Source organism: Lithobates pipiens, unplaced genomic scaffold (genome assembly GCF_037356315.1).
Source record: "Lithobates pipiens isolate NorthernLeopardFrog02 unplaced genomic scaffold, aLitPip1_a1.2 Scaffold_23, whole genome shotgun sequence".
Lineage (NCBI taxonomy): Eukaryota > Metazoa > Chordata > Amphibia > Anura > Ranidae > Lithobates > Lithobates pipiens.
Genome location: NW_027507785.1, coordinates 299,240,249 through 299,256,875, shown reverse-complemented (window position 1 = coordinate 299,256,875; position 16,627 = coordinate 299,240,249). Strand labels below are relative to the sequence as shown.

The window sequence follows — 16,627 nt, the reverse complement described above, 5'->3', positions numbered from 1 at the left end:
CCTCAAGAGGCGGGTGAACAAAAAAAAAAACCCACAAATTCTGACAAACTAAGCATTGATTATGCAAGAATGGGCTGCCATCAGTCAGTCACTGCAAATCTGGACTAATCTTGACTAAACTTATTGTAATTGTCAATAAAAGCCTTTGACACTTGTACAATGCTTGAAATTATACTTCAGTATACAATAGTAACATCTGGCAAAAAAGATCTAAAAACACTGAAGCAGCAGACTTTGTGAACATTTATATTTGTGTCATTCTCAAAACTTTTGGCCACGGCTATAGGTATCGAGCGTCTGCGTGGAGTTTCATCATTGTAGGGCTGACCTGAGTTTGTGAATAATGTAATGGCAGATCCAAGGACTCTGTCCAAAACCTACAGGAGATTGAATTGGAATTAAACTGGCTATATGGCATTGCATTGAAGGTGGCTACCACCTTCCCCAGTATCCCTATACAGAATCAAATTGGGCTGATCCAAAGACCTCAAGGAGAAGACCCCCTTAAGAGGGCCTCTAACTGCTTAACTGAGAAGTTTTTAAAGACAGTGATCTCATCTACTGGAGCCATCAGGATATTATTGGAATAGAAAATGGCTGGTAAATCCCATTTCATGTAGAATTTCTCCTCAGTGAGATAATGCTGCATGAAATGCTTAGGTGGTGAAAAAAACCTTCCCCGGGGCGAGCCAATCAACATACTGTACATCACTTCCTGCAAGTAAGGCCACAGAAAAAGATTTGGAATGTTTTGTTGGTTGCCAGGATCCAAATTTTGTGACACTTTAAGGAAAACAGGACTCTGGGAATGCTAACATCAAGTTTGTTTGCATCAAGCTCATAAGAAAGCCCACTATGGTCTTCTGTGTTTTTTTTTTAATTCAGTAATCTTTATTACAAAAAAAAAATTCTTACGTTAATACAACAGACACATTTCACATTCATATTGTCCAGATACAGCAAAACTACACAATACATAAAATGACCCCACAGATAAGCCCAAAAAAAACACACCCATCTCAGATCCGGTAGCCCTCTCTTTCTCCCCTCCTCATCCCCCCTCCCTCCCTAAGGAAAATCCCATCAACTAATATCCCCCCTCCATGTTATAGCAACTCACACTTCGAGGCCCAGGACCTTCACCTAGTTTTTCCAAATAGCCTCAAACTTCCTTTGGCAATTTCTATGTAGAAGAGTACATTTCTCTTTTAATATAGTTTCTTTTATTTGCGATCTCCATTTCTCCACTGTTGGTGGATAAACAGAGATCCATTTCTGTGCAATTAACCTGGAATAAACTTCTGACTATTGTATCTTTAGTATTTTTCAACAAGCTAGATTCCTCCAATATATTTAACATACAAATTCCAGGATCTAGCGACAGTTTGATCTGAAGCACCTCATTAATAGTTTTAATTATGCACTGCCAATATCGGTGGAGATTAGGGCATCTCCACAACATATGTATTATGTTTGCTGGTGTACTTCCACAGCGCGGACATAGCACTTTTAAACTAAATAATTTCTCCGGGGTATAGTATGATCTATGTAGAATAAACAATTGTGTTAATTTTTGTGTGGCAGAAAACGATACCCTTGGGATCATGGCCAGAGCCATTGCCTACTGATCCTCTGACAATGGTCCTAGGTCTTGCTCCCAGTGGGCCCTAGAGGGGATATCTATGGATTTTTTAGACTTGTTTTGTAATATTTCATACAGTCTGAGATAAGGCCCTGCTTTTGATCCTTCTCCCACAACAGTGAGATTATTTTAGAGTTACTGAATTTAAATTCAAAGGTACGGGCCTGGATCTGTAAGGCATGTCTGAGCTGCAGATATTGGAAGAACCTTTGCCTTTGATTCCCAAATTCCTCAGACAATTGAGAAAACGATATAAGACTATCATTTTCAAACAGTTGCTCCATAAGTCTCAATCCTTTCCTCTGCCATAGCTCAAACCCTTCCAGCCTCTGCAGTTCATCACAGTTTACATTATTCCAGGTTGGGGTATAAGGGGTATAGCCCGTGATATTAGTAATATTTTTCATTTCCTGCCAAACCTTAAAAAACTGTTTACCTGACATAAACTTTTTGTCCATTTGTAAGGTTTTTGTCTCTAGCAAGGAGATCAATCTATCTCCCTTACATAGAGGTAATAATAATCCTTGTATGAAATCAGTCTCCTCAATTTCCGTCCACCCATAGAACTGCTGTAGTTGTGTGGCCAAAAAATTATCTTTAGGTTGTGGAACGGCAAGTCCCCCTTCAGAATAGATTCCCATTCCTCTAGCTTTCATCTCCACAAAAGGTGGGTAGGAAAAGGAGAACATACTTGATTGCGTCTCAAACATTTCAAAACCATTGAGAACTTCTGAGAGCTGGTCTCAGAAACCAGAAACAGCTGCAGAAAACTCCTCATCTTGACACAAAGAAAACAGTGGATTGTGCCCATATTTGCCAAATAAGGGCAGAAATTCAGCACTAATCTGACCCTTAGAGGAGCCATAACAAGCTAAATTATTATGGGGGACTCCCTACCTACTAGAGGGTATTGTTTTTTCACCACCTCTCTACCTGTTTCAAGCCATGGCTTGCTGAAGGTTCATAAGCCAAGGGAGCAGCCACTAGGGCTGCCACATCATCCCTTTAATCCAGGGCACACATGAATTACACAGGTTCTGAGGCAGATAAGGCACCAAGTGAGTTTAATTACCACCTTAATCAACCACATGTAATTCATGTGTGTTCCGTATTAAAGGGATGATGTGGCAACCCTACTGGTGCACAGCTGAGAGTGGCAAGTCAGCCCTGATTCAAATGCGCCCCAATACTTGCTGTGCCCTGGAGTATTGTATGCATGCATTACACACATAAACCAGCCTGTAATGCCCTTAAATGCACCAGAGAACCCATTTATGGGAAACTGCCTCATTCTCCTTCACAGAGGCATTTACCATTCCATGCTACAGGGCCAGATGACCCAATTTCCCCCCTCATTGTGGGTGTGATCCACTGGGCCTTTAGGGACTAGACTCCCCCTTAAAAGGTTCACTGCCCTGGACCTGTATAGATACCTGCCAACAAGGTCACCAGATATATGGTACCCTGGAGATCACTTCCAGCAGGATTTAGCACCAACCAGCAATATTATAGGACATTCCAGCTCTTGCATGCAGAGTCCAGGTACAGTCTGTCCTGACATCCTCGCTGTAGACAATTGATGTGGATAAAGTCTTTCCCTACCCTAGGTGTTCAGAACAGGCCAAAATAGAAACTAAACTAAAGGCCCCAAAATTAGATATTCAGATAGCCTTCTGTAAGCACATTCATCGCCTAAGGACACATAGCATAGTGCACTGCTAACCTGGGTGGTAAGGGGTTATACCTGGGCAGGGAATTCCTGCTTTTTTTTAGCCAGTGTCCATTCACCTAAAGGTGGCAACAGAACCTAAGTAGGCATGAATATGAAGTGCCTTGTGTCCTCTGATGTATTATTCTAAAAGACTCATTGCTTATATGGACAGTGGTTTATTTTCAGCTCCCTTTAATATTGAGGAAGCCGAACTAAAGAGTTTGATCTAGGGTTTGTTTGCAATGCTTTACAAAAAAAAGGGTCTGATCTGAAGGCTGATCCACACAAATTTATACACATAAGATTGTGTTAGTGTTTTGACTTTTTACCACTTTTTTTTTATATATACTCAGTTTTATTGTTTTGTTATATGTTAAAGAAAAAAGATGACAAACATGAGATATGCATTTAGGAAATGCCACGGTACAATATAAACAGGTAGACATAACATATAAGGAAACAGTGTCATGGATCTCAAAATAAAAAAATCTATTGTTCATAGAATCTGGCGCATGAACATCCGTGTTCTTAGTAAATTATCTCAAAATGGCTGGGTGCTCGATCCAACCCTATTTTAGCCTACATGGAAGAGTATTATATCTACGTTGACATTTCTAGACCATTATCTATCACCATAGTTTAGTACAAGATAGTTAAAAGGAAAGAAAGAAACATAGAGTAAAGGGATGGAAGAGTTTGAGAGATTTTTTTTGTAACAGTAAAGCCCCGTACACACGAGCGGACTTTTCAACATCCAAAGTCCGACGGACTGATTCCGTCAGACTATTCGATCGTGTGTGGGCTGCAACGGACTTTTGACTCGCCAAAGTCTGAAGGACTTTAGAATATGGAACATGCTTCAAATTTTTCCGAAGGAACTCCGCCGGACCCGGTCCCTTCGAAAAATTCGCTCGTGTGTATGCTATTCCGACGGACTAAAACCGACGCAAGGGCAGCTATTGGCTACTGGCTATGAACTTCCTTATTCGAATCCAGTCGTACGTCATCACGTTCGAATCCGTCGGAGTTTAGTGTGATTGTGTGTGGCCAAGTCCGCTCAGCCGAAAAGTCCGTCAGAACTCTGTCGGAACTCCGGCAGAACTCCGACAGAACTCCTTCGGAAGTCTGTCGGACATAAGTCCTCTCGTGTGTACGGGGCTTTAGGATCCCAGTGACCTGAGTTTCGTAGAACCACATAGGGTCAATCTTTGGGTAATTTGCTGACCTATCCACAAAGGCCTGGTGATATGCTTGTCTGCATTTTTATTTCTGTCTTTTGCTATTAGAGAATGCCCAGCAAGACAGAAAGTGAGGGGAAATCGTTCTATGAAAGCCCTGGATACAGGGCCGGTGCTACCACTAGGCAGACTAGGCAGCTGTCTAGGGCACAATGCTGCCTAGGGTGCCCAGCCACTGGTGTTCCTACTCTCTTCTCTCTGCAACAAGCAACTAAGTCCCAGCATCAGAAGGCAGCCGCCGCACTGTTCGCACATAGTGTCAGAGGCGCAGTGACAGTGGAGGACTGTGTCTGTGTCCTGACTCCTGAATGAATGGAAGCAAGCAAACATTTATTGATGGGCACTGGTAGGCTGCATTGATGGGCACTGGTGAGGCTGCCTTTGATGGGTGCTGGTGGGCTGCATTTGATGGGTGATGGTGGGCTGCATTTGATGGGTACTTCATTAAAAAGGAGGGGTATACATGGGCATGGCAAAGGGGGTGGAGTCAGGGGTGGAGCCGGGGCAGGCAGCAAAATGAGTTTTCGTCTAGGGCAGTGATGGCGAACCTTGGCACTCCTGATGTTATGGAACTACATTTCCCATGATGCTCATGCACTCTGCAGTGTAGGTGAGCATTATGGGAAATGTAGTTCCAAAACATCTGGAGTGCCAAGGTTCGCCATCACTGGTCTAGGGTGTCAAAAATCCTTGTACCAGCCCTGCCTGGATAGCAGTAGAAGCTATTGCCACTCTACCCAAAACTGAACTAGCTAAAAAGACACTTTAAATCGGAACTTTACCAAAAGGGGAAGTTCCCCATGTTTGCCTCCTCCCCCCCTCTTAAATTTTGTCAAGTTGTGTTTTGGGGGAGCAGGTACCTAGTTTTGACAGGTACCTATTCCCACTTCTGGTGGTGATCCAATCGGAATTTCACCCCCCCCCTCTTTCCCCCGCAGCTTTCAGGGACATATCACAGGTCCCAGAAAGCTGGGGGACCATTCACAGAGCGCAGTGTGGCTCCTGCATGCACAGTGGGAAGTCAGCTGTGAAACTGCAAGTAGTCACAGCCGGCTTCCCAAAGTAAACCTGTAGGTGCCGGGGACCTGAAGACAGCCAAAGAGCCGGCTCGGGTGAGAACTACATTGGATCCTTGGACAGGTAAGTGTCCCAGTATTGAAAGTCAGCAGCTACAGAATTTGTAGCTGCTGACTTACATTTTTTTTTTGTTTCTAATTGAAGAAATATTTTAGGAAAAGCTCTATTTCCCACTTGTCTACATTAAAGATGAAAGACTGCAACAGATTAAAGGTGGCACAAATTGGCGCTGAAATTTGCTTTGAAAAATCATCTTTATAAACTGGCAAAATCATGGATCAAAATATTTTTCTGGATTCATTTTTTTTTATAGTTGAAGTTATTGCAAAATTGAATTGACACCTTGCCCTGAAGAGCTTTACAAACGGTCAAGACTGTCAAATTCTATATTTGCTACAAAAAAGGCTAAATATATAATTTCGACCTTTAATAAATAGGCCCCTTAGTGTATGGAATCTGACTTCATAACTGTCATGTTACAGAAGCATGATGCATGGAGGTCCCTGGATGGTCAATTTCTGTGGTAACCCAGTTGTAGATTTTACTTTTCTGTTAAGATGTGCCTAGAAGTGTTCCTTTCTGCTGTTCCACAAAAGGCAGCTGACAAGCTTGTGTAACTACTTCCAGGATATTTCATTATATTTTAAAATTTGGACCGAGTGAAGAATTGTGTTAGGCTCCATTCACACTTGTGCGACTAGTCATGCAACTCTGGACATCAAAATTGCATGACAAGTCATTCCTCATGTTTTCCAATGCTAACCATTCATACAGTATATATGCATAACTTAAAGTTGCAGCGACTTCAAAGTAGTTCATGCACTACTTTGGCCTGACTTTCATGCAACTTGAGGGCCATAGACTTCAATGGTAATCCTCAGAAGTTGCATGAAAGTCGTACCTGAATGTTTATACAATGCAACAGTTGCCCATTTTTAATGGTCAAAGTCATATCCAAGTTGCACCCATCCAAAGTTGCATCAAAGTTGTACTCCAAAGTCGGCGCAAATTTGGAGTCGTACAAGGGCGAATGGAGCCTTAGATTCCATTGGAGGGACTTATTTACTGACTGACACATAGAGCAGTGTTTCTCAACTCCAGTCCTCAAGGTGCCCCAACAGGTCATGTTTTCAGGCTGTCCATTAATTTGCACAGGTGATTTGATCAGTTTCACTGTCTTAGTAATCACCACAGCTGGTTCATTTGAGGGAAATCCTGAAATCCTGACCTGTTGGGATGCCTTGAGGACTGGAGTTGAGAAACACTGACCTAGAAGATCTAACCAGGCTAGAACTAGGAACTTTTGGCTCATGGGGATAAATGTAGCCAATTAACCCTTTCATTTTAAGATCACATTTCTGCATGCTAAAAGTGGACCACGCAAAGTGTGGCATCATGGTGCTCTTTGTAAAAGGTAGGTTACTGAAACATACCTTTTCAGAAACATAGGTTAAACATGGAGGGGTGCTTTATGTGATGAAAAGAGGACTGTTCTCCTGCCTCCCAGCTCTCGGCTTCCCTATCCTATCCAGAACCAAGAAAAAATTGTGCTTTTTCTCATGCTGGTCTTTCAAGGGGTTGTAAATCCAATGCATTAAGGTGAAAAAACTTCTATCGGTCACCGGCCTCCCAGCCCCCCATTTTATTTACCTGAGCCCCTTCATCTCCTCGGCGGGGACGTGCTGTCCCTCTCTCCACAGGATCCCGACTCCTGATTGGATAGATTGATAGCAGTGCAGCCATTGGCTCCCGCTGCTGTCCATCAAATCCAATGACGCAAGCCCCGGGGGGTTGCAGGGCCAAGTCCGGCATTCATGTGTGTGGACGCAAATGCTGGACTCGGGAGCATGCCCACAAGGTAATGCCCTCGGGAGAGCACTTCTTCTAGGGGTTATCTGATGTGGGGAGGAGCCGTGAGAGCTACCATGGGACTCACTCTGTGCAAAATGAGCTGCACAGTGGAGGTAAGTATGATATGTTTGTTATTGAAAATAAAAAAATGATCCTTTAAAATCACTCTCCCTCTTACGATCCCTCTCTGCTCCTATCCGAGGGGTCCCTCTCTGCTCCCATCCCAGGGATCCCTCTCTGCTCCCATTCGAGGGATCCCTCTCTACTCCAATCCGAGGGGTCCCTTTCTGCTCCCATCCCAGGGGTCCCTCTCTGCCCCCATCCCAGGGGTCCATGGGTGTACATGTTACAGCCTCAGCATTGCAACCTTGTGCAGTACAGCGACCAAGTGGTTAAAGCAGGCTATAAGAAGGCGTTGTATTGCCTCATCACATAACCTGTTTTAACCCCTTAGATCCCACACTAGCATGCTGCTACTGCATGCATTACACATGGTTTCTGTGTGTTTGCAGAGTGGCCCTATTTACTTTATTGGGTCACCATCACCCACCAAAAGCAACAGGGCGTATAATTCCTGCAGCACATCCTCAGCTGCTGCCTCTGCAGCTAAAGGGGGTAGAGACCAATGTATGTAATGTGGGCAGTGTGGCTGGGACACAGGGAGGGGCGCCCATGATCTCCTATTGCCCAGGGGCCCCATGAGTTGTCAGTCCGCCCCTGCAGGGAGGGCTACACACAGATTGAATTGCGGCAGGTTCTAGCTGAACCAGCCACATTTCGGTCCATCTGCTGCTCTCACACGTTTTGCTTTATATTGGATTTCCCCCTTAAATAAAACCACAATACAAAACGAGAAAGTATTTATTGTAACATAAAATGCCAACAGTACATAAAAGCTCAAGACTCAATATAAGTAACAGAATATATACACACACACAGTAAAAATATAATTACAATACAATGTTTAATTGCCAAAATGCAATAATCTGTTTTATTCAATAATATTTCAACTTGTAAAGCGTAAATTTAAACATTCCAATATTTGCTAAAACAAGGGTAACCCACAACACATTTACTAAGGTGCAAACAGTGAATTACTTTTACAATTGTATAGTAAATTAATGACATAATTTACAAGCAGTGTTTGTATTAAATCAGACAAATAAAACAGTTTAACACCACTCTGTTTTACACCACCCAGTGGGGTATAACTGTTTTATTTAAATCAGAACTAAACCTATTGATTTAATGCTTTAAAAAACATTCCACACATGCCAGAATTTGCATGTGCTCTCAACCAAACTGTCAAACCATCAAATGGATGGAGTCTTAACTGATCACATGTGCAGCATCATAGCAGTTGCAGATCAAACAAAGCTAAGACGACAGCTTCCTTGGCTTAAAAGGAAAGGGAGGTTTGGTTATGCTTTTAAGTGGTTGTAAACCTCAGACATGAAATATGAACAAAGCATATCCCGCTATAGTGTGTGTTTGACCTCAATCCAAAGTGTAATTTCTCTCTGCTGTCTTGTTCCTCTGCTATAAGCATGAGACACTTCTGATGAATTTTCCTGACACCAAGAGAAAAATTGTAACAGGGGAAGAGAGCTCCAGCAGATGGACAGCCTCAGCTCTGTTCCCATGTGCTGTGTAAAGAGGGGTGTGTCACTTCTCTCCAATCAGCTCTCAGAGATCTCCTTACTGATGTAACAGCTCTCCACCCCCTTCTTTTCAGAACTGAGAGATCCTGTGGAAATTCTGCAGTTTAAATAGATGTAGGGGACAGACCGCTATAAATAAACAGGTACAACTTATGCAGGAGGATTTGTTTAATCTTTGTGCATCACTTGAGGCCAGTCCCTTTACTGGGTATATGTAAGGGTTTACAACCACTTTAAGTGACTTGATTTAGTATGTCAAATGTTGCAACCAGTTTGTTCTGCATCATTGATCACATTCAGTTTATCAAGGCAGGCTGGATCGTATTGCTGACTGTGAGAGTTTTTTTAATTATAGCAGTTTTACATCGGCCTTCTGTGTATGAGACAGAGCAAGGATTTTGCCCCAGCATCACTAGTAGGTGTGTTCCAGGATCCCCAGACTACCAACAAAAGGATAGAGTGGTGGACTAATACTGTACAGAAATGCTAGGACAAAAAAAACACTTCTCAGCAAAAATCATGTCCTCCCTGTATGCATCTCAAGGTTTCATTTTTCAATTTTAATCTGAGTGTACCTGTAATTTTGGGTTTAGACTGCAGTTCTCTTAGACAAAGCCCTAAATAATGGTTTGAAATCCATCAATATATATGTTTTTTTCAAAGATCTACAAATGTAAACATATACAATTCATATATACACTATATGGCCAAAGGTATGTGGACAACCCATTTTTTATTCAGGGGTTGTTAATGAAGCATGCTATTCATGCTATAGTATGCAAAGACATTTTAGACAGCCTTATTTGAAATAGTTTGGAGAAGTCCCTTTTTTTATTCCAGGATAACCTTGCCCCTGTGCAAAAGGTCAGCCTCAAAGAGATGGTTTGATCCGACTGGTGTGGAGGAACTTTAATGCCCCGTACACACGGTTGGAATTTCCCACAGAAAAAGTCTGACGGGAGCTTTTCATCATATATTCCAACCGTGTGTATGCCCAATCTGACTTTTTACGTCAAAAATTCTGACGGACCTAGAAAGAGAACATGTTCCATATTTTTTTTCCGACGGAACAAATTCCTTTTGGGAAAACCGCTCGTCTGTATGCTGTTCCGACGACCAAAAACGATGCATGCTCTGAAGCAATGGAAGCTATTGGCTACTGGCTACTGAACTTCCTTTTTTTGGCCCCATCGTACATGTTGTACGTCACCGCGTTCTTGACGGTCGGAATTTGGTGTGATCGTATGTATGCAAGACAGCTTCAGCGGAAGTCCGTCGGAAAAACCTTCAGCGTTTATTCCGACAGGAAAACCGATCGTGTGTATGGGGCAAGAGTGTTACTAAACCCAGTAATATGAAAATAGCTCGTCCACCCCCCCCCCCTTTCCCCACACAGTGCCCACAGCTTATAAATCTTCTTTTTACATTAAAATACTGCCACTATATACCTTGGACGATCTGTATGCCACAGTTCCATGATAAACTGCACAGTTTCTCCAGTGCTGAGACTTCATGGGAGGAGGAGATTTCCACTATAGCCTGTATACACGCCCACATGTGTGATGTCAATATCATGTGACCTGGCTAGCTCTGATCAACATGTAAATGTTCTCTCCAGCATAAAAGACAACTGAGCATGTGCAGGTCTGCTACTAGACCTGTGTTAGCTGGCCTTCCCCAGATAGACAGTGCATGAGGGGAGGATCTGTGCATACAGGATCAAACAGCCTTTTTACACAATGTAGAGGATTAACCCCTTAAGTTCCACAGTGAGTATAACAAGCATGCTATGCTGCATATACAGACTGATTTTACTGTTGTGGGTTTAGTAACACTTTAAGTGACCTTCAGAGATCCCCTGACCTCAACCCTGTACTGTTAATACTAAAACATACAAAGATATTTTCGACATTTGTGCTCTTCCAAACATTTAGCGAGAGTTTGGGGAAGGCCCTTTTCTGTTCTGGATTGTCAGTGCCCAGCTTCATGGCATATCCATTCTCAGCTCCAAATATGGTTTGAGGAGTCTGATGTTGGGGAACTGGTGTGGCCTGCACAGAGCTCTGACCTCAACCTTATTGAACAGTTTTGGAATGAACTGAAATGGCAATCGCGAGCCAGGTCTTCTCATCCAACACCAATACCCGACGCCACAAATTCTGTTTTGGCTGATTGGGCACAAGTTCCTATAGCCACACTTCAAAATCTTGTGGAAAGCCTTCCCAGAAGAGTGGAAGCTGTCATAGCCACAATAGTGGGACCAACTCTATATTAATGCCCAGAGTTTTGGAAAGGCATTTCTCCTATAGGTGTGATGGTCAGATGTCTACATACTTTTGGCCCTTGCTGTATATTTAGCTAAATGTTTGGAACGTCCTATTGTTTTTACAGCTAGTACAGCAAAAGGTCATTCCAAAATCACTTGTCTAAAGAACTGGGAACCTCTGTCTGGGCTATTTTATATATATATATATATATATATATATATATACACACATATATATATATATATATATATATATATATATATATATATATATTTATTTATTTTATATATAATACAAGCCATGCCTTGTATTAAAAGCCAGTCCTTTCTCCACCCAAGCATATAAACAGCTTTGTGAGTTATATAATGCATTTGATCAAATTAACATAGATTATCACTGTATCGCTTAAGGTTCCCTTCTGCTAATACTTAATGCACATCTGTCATAAACAGACCCGCTCATTGATATTCCAAGAGAGCATGTGACATCATTATGTTGTAAATATCTTCAGAAATTGTAGCTGCGAATGATATGTAAATTTGCAGGTTTTCAGCTGTCAATTACATGTAAATTCTAGTCAACTATAGAAAATAATACAATGCGACTGCAAAATAACTATTAAAATATATTCTTCTTATAAATAAAATCTATAAAAAAAAAAAAAAAAAAAAAAAAAAAGAAATGTTGGTTTCACAATTCAATGGCCTATTCTAGGGAGAATGGAACATGGGAATGATGTACATGTAAATGCAGCAAACATATTGATAATTGAAGTTATTATGATATGACATATGTATGCTTGCTCTGAATGGGAATATGGCAAAGGTTGCTCACGCAGTCACCAAACATTTAATTTATTAGCCGAATCAAAATGCAGTGACCTACTTGAAAATGTTCGAATAGAAACAATGTTTAAATATATTTTTACACTGGTGTTAATGGCTGCTTTAATTTATCTATAAATGTATCTCCCATTTATTCTAAATATTTAAAGATGACAATTTCTGCAGGTTTTACCTCTATCACTGGGCTGCAATAGACCTGATTTAGTAGTCCAGAGAAATTTAGCAAGAGTGTGAGGACCCACCTAACTGGATATATATTGAATGGATTATTTCACCAGGCCCTTGAGCTACAAACGTCTTGATAAAAGTATCTGATATAAAGTTATCTGATATACAGCCAGCAAAAACAATTTTTTTTTATGGACAGAGTTGGAAAGGGTTAGAGTTTTCATTATTACCTTAGGTCTTGTTGAGGAAGTTTTCCTTTCGATTTCTGTCCTGGGGACAATGTTGTCACCAGAACAGGAAGTGATGGAACATCTCTGGAAGGGACAACTGTAATAAGACCTAACAAGAGTTTTTAGAGTTGATTTACTAAAACTGGAGAATACAAAATATTGTGCGCATCTGCATAGAAACCAATCAGCTTCCAAGTTTGTTTGTCAAAGCTTAAAGTGGAGGTCCGCCAACCACTGCAAAAATTAAAAGCCAGCAGCTGCACATATTGCAGCTGCTGACTTTTAATAATCGGACACTTAGCTGTCCTGGAGTCCAGCTATGTCGGCACCGCAGCTGATGTTTCCATCAGCTGTCGGGTGCTGCCACCTCCATTGTGAGTGAGGGAACCTGAGAGTGAACTGTACAGTGCTCTGTGCAGTGATTTTGCACTTTTCGGGTCCCACAATGGCGTTCCTGGCACCTTCCTCCTGCTGGGTGCCCCCACAGCAAGCAGCTTGCCCTGTGGGCACCCAAACAGGCATGCTCCCGACCTGCGACTCGGTGTGTCCATTCAAACATAGAGCTGTGGCTTGGTCTGCCCATTGACAGCAGTGGGAGCCAATGGCTCCTGCCAAAAGTCAATCAGGAGTGCAGGTCCCTGGAGAAGCACATCACTGGACATCACTGGATGTCACTGGATGGAGAGGGGGCTTAGGTAAGTATTGGGGGGGCTGGGAGGCTGCTGTACACAGAAGGTTTTTTACCTACATGCATAGAATTCATGAAGGTAAAAAAAAACTTGTGCACATACAACCACTTTAATTGGACAAGCTATAGCCAGAAGCCAATAATAACATTAAATAATGTGGTGCTTACTCAATGTGTAATATGATGTATCTTCAAACACAGTAATATATCAAATAAACAAGTATGCTAATACTTAATGTGCAACTATACACAAACTGTAAATGAATAAATTGAGTTTTCTTCACACACAAGAAAGTGCAATAAATCCAAAGTGACAATACAGTGAATAAATGTAATGAATGTGCCTAATCTAAAAGTTCATAAATAAAAGGCTTGTGCAAAAATGGAATAGTAAATCCAAATGCTTCCACCATCCGTAGTGCGCCAGTGGTTTGCCCCAGCCTCTCACCTTAGACAAAGACTCCTACAGGTCAAGTAAAGCCTTTGTATAAATGTGACTCCAAGCTCCAAGGCAGTGAAATCCTTTCTCCAGGGACATCCAGCCAGAAAGACAACCCGGCTTCCACTGGTGGTGATAATCTCTTTATAGATTCCTACTTCTCATCATATGCAGTTTACATGCAACAAAGAAAAGTCTCCATGGTGTAGTAATCCAGTATAAAATGTATTAAACAAAGCAGTAACTTACAGTTTAAAATAGCAATGTTCAGCTTAACAAACAAGAGGACTTCCAGTCTCGGCCGCGACTGGAAGTGATGCCACCCGGCTCTTTCTGACGCATTGCGTCACAGATCACGTGACTTCATCAAGGGTGAGTGATAGCCTTGATGAAGTCACGTGACCTGTGACACAACACATCGGAAGGAGCCTATCTGGTTGTATGTCCCTGGAGAAAGGATTTTACTGCCTTGGAGCTTGGAGTCACAATTATACAAAGGCTTTACTTGACCTGTATGGGTCTTTGTCTAAGGTGAGACATTATGGATGGTGGAAGCATTTACTGGATTCCATTTTTGCACAAGCACTTTATTTATGAACTTTGAGATTAGGCACATTTATCACATTTTTTCACTGCATTGTCACCTTATTGCACTTTATTGTGTGTGATGAAAACACCATTTATTCATTAAGTGTTTGTGTATAGTTGCACATTAAGTATGAGCATATTTGTTTATTTGACATATTACTGTGTTTCAAGTTACATCACATTGAGTAACCACCACATTATTCATTATATTATTAGCATTGTGTGGGAACACCATTTATGTTGCCAGCTGCTTAGTTTATCATTTATTTTGGTTTGCGCATTAGTACTTTCACTTGATATAGTCAGAAGCTGATTGGATACCATATACAGCTGCACCAGGTAAATCAACCCCTATTGGACTTTTTCTGTCCTGGTGACAACATTCTGACTGGTAAAATAAGTGATGGGAAGTCTCCCCAACATGGTCACAGGGATCAGTAAAACTGTATTAGTGACAACATTCTCACTAGTACGATAAGTGATGGAAAGTTGCCCCAACATGGCCCCAGGATCATAAAAAAACTGTCCTGGCGACAACAATCTCAATGATACAAGAGCTGAAGGGAAGTCTCCCCAACATGGCCCAGGGTTCACTAAAATCTACCCTTGTGACAACATTGTCACCGATGCCATAAGTGATAGGAAGTCTCCCCAACATGGCCCCAGGGATCAGTAAAAACTATCCTGGTAGCAATTTTCTCACTAGTGCAGTAAGTGATGGGAAGTCTTCTAAACATGGCCACAGGGCCCAGTAAAAATTGTCCTGGTGAAAACATTTTCAATGATAAAATAGCTGGTGGAAAGTCTCCCCAACATGGCCACAGGGATCAGTAAAGCCTACCCTTGTGACAACATTCTCATTGGTGCAATAACCGATAGAAAGTCTCCTCAACATGGCTACAGGGATCAATAAAAACTATTCTGGTAACAACTTTCCCACTATTGCAATAAGAGGTGGGAATTTTCACCAACATGGCTACAGGGATTAGTAATAGGTATTCTGGTGACAGTAAAACTGAGAGGTTTTAACTCTTTTCCTTTCTATCCAGAACTAGAAAAATTGGTTGGGAATATACTTTAGCAATTCAATTCTTGGGTGCAACCTTTGTTCCTTGTATAAATCAAGACCCTCTAACAAGAAGGCAACTGAGGATCTGTTTGGTTCCAACAACCTCCTTCACACACTTTAATAACTGAGGTCCAAATAAGTTTTCCAGTACTTCTGGGGCAAAATGTTGGCTTTTATGAGCTTTTCCTTATTAAAATGATTGGCAACAAGGCACATTTTACTGGCTAGGTGTCAACGCAAGGCCAATAGACCACATGCAAAAAGATTTATAAAAGAAAGAACCGCTCTTGTTGTTCATAGTAACCAGGCAAGCCATTCTTCAGCTTTGCTCTCGAACATGGAAGATAGGAACTGACTGGTTGGTATGAGCAATAAGATCCAAACCTTCTCTAGGCATACTATCATGAGGTTCAGCTGATCAATAATTGGTTGCTCTAGGGCAAAACAGACCACTCATATTTTAGACAGTTTTATAGACTGTATATTTGATGCTGGGTCAGTATTGGAAAAATCGGTCTAGGGCATTTAACAGAAAGACACATGCTGTAGCCTTGAGTATCCATAATACCGCTTCGGTCATTGTGCAATTGAATGGCGCCTCTACTTCACGATGTGGGTATTGCTTTACTGCGCTGTCACAAACGTTTGCTGTGAATTATAATACCACCTTCTGTTTATCTCAGACACATAAGACAACACGGCACATTCTTGAATAGCCTGCGGTATTCTTCCTGTATCTGAAAAAAGTGAAGACAATGTGTGAAACATATGTCATCCTACAGGAAAACGATCTAAAATCAATTATTTACAGAGTAAATCATTTTCAACACACATTGAGATGCGATAATTTGCAATGTTTCTGAAAAGAAAAACAGGAGCTTTTTTCTGTTTCGGAACACATACAAATGGGTACATTTGTTCAGATTCAGTGACTATCCTTGAGGGCCCTCCAGTACCTGGATTGTAACTGGCATCTTCAAATTACCTTTATTGTCAAACTCAGACTGGAAGTGGTAGGGTAGCCCAAGAAGCCAATTACAGAACTCATGTGATAACAGAGGCCATGACATTAGGAGGAGAGAGCAGAGTGACAAGGGGATGTGCTCATTATTCTGCTGCTTCTCCTTTCACTGTCCAGTTACAGGCTGGGGGA

General features: G+C 41.7%; 1 protein-coding gene across 1 annotated transcript in view; it reads right to left on the bottom strand.

The window, feature by feature from the left end:
- Positions 1–14,560: 14,560 nt before the first annotated feature.
- ADGRL4 (adhesion G protein-coupled receptor L4) overlaps positions 14,561–16,627 on the bottom strand; it is a 253,358-nt gene continuing 251,291 nt past the window's right edge. Inside the window, exon 16 of the mRNA XM_077450392.1 lies at positions 14,561–16,211. Within this exon, the coding sequence (XP_077306518.1) occupies positions 16,149–16,211 (63 nt within the window). The 3' untranslated portion in view covers positions 14,561–16,148. The remainder of the gene's footprint in view (positions 16,212–16,627) is intronic.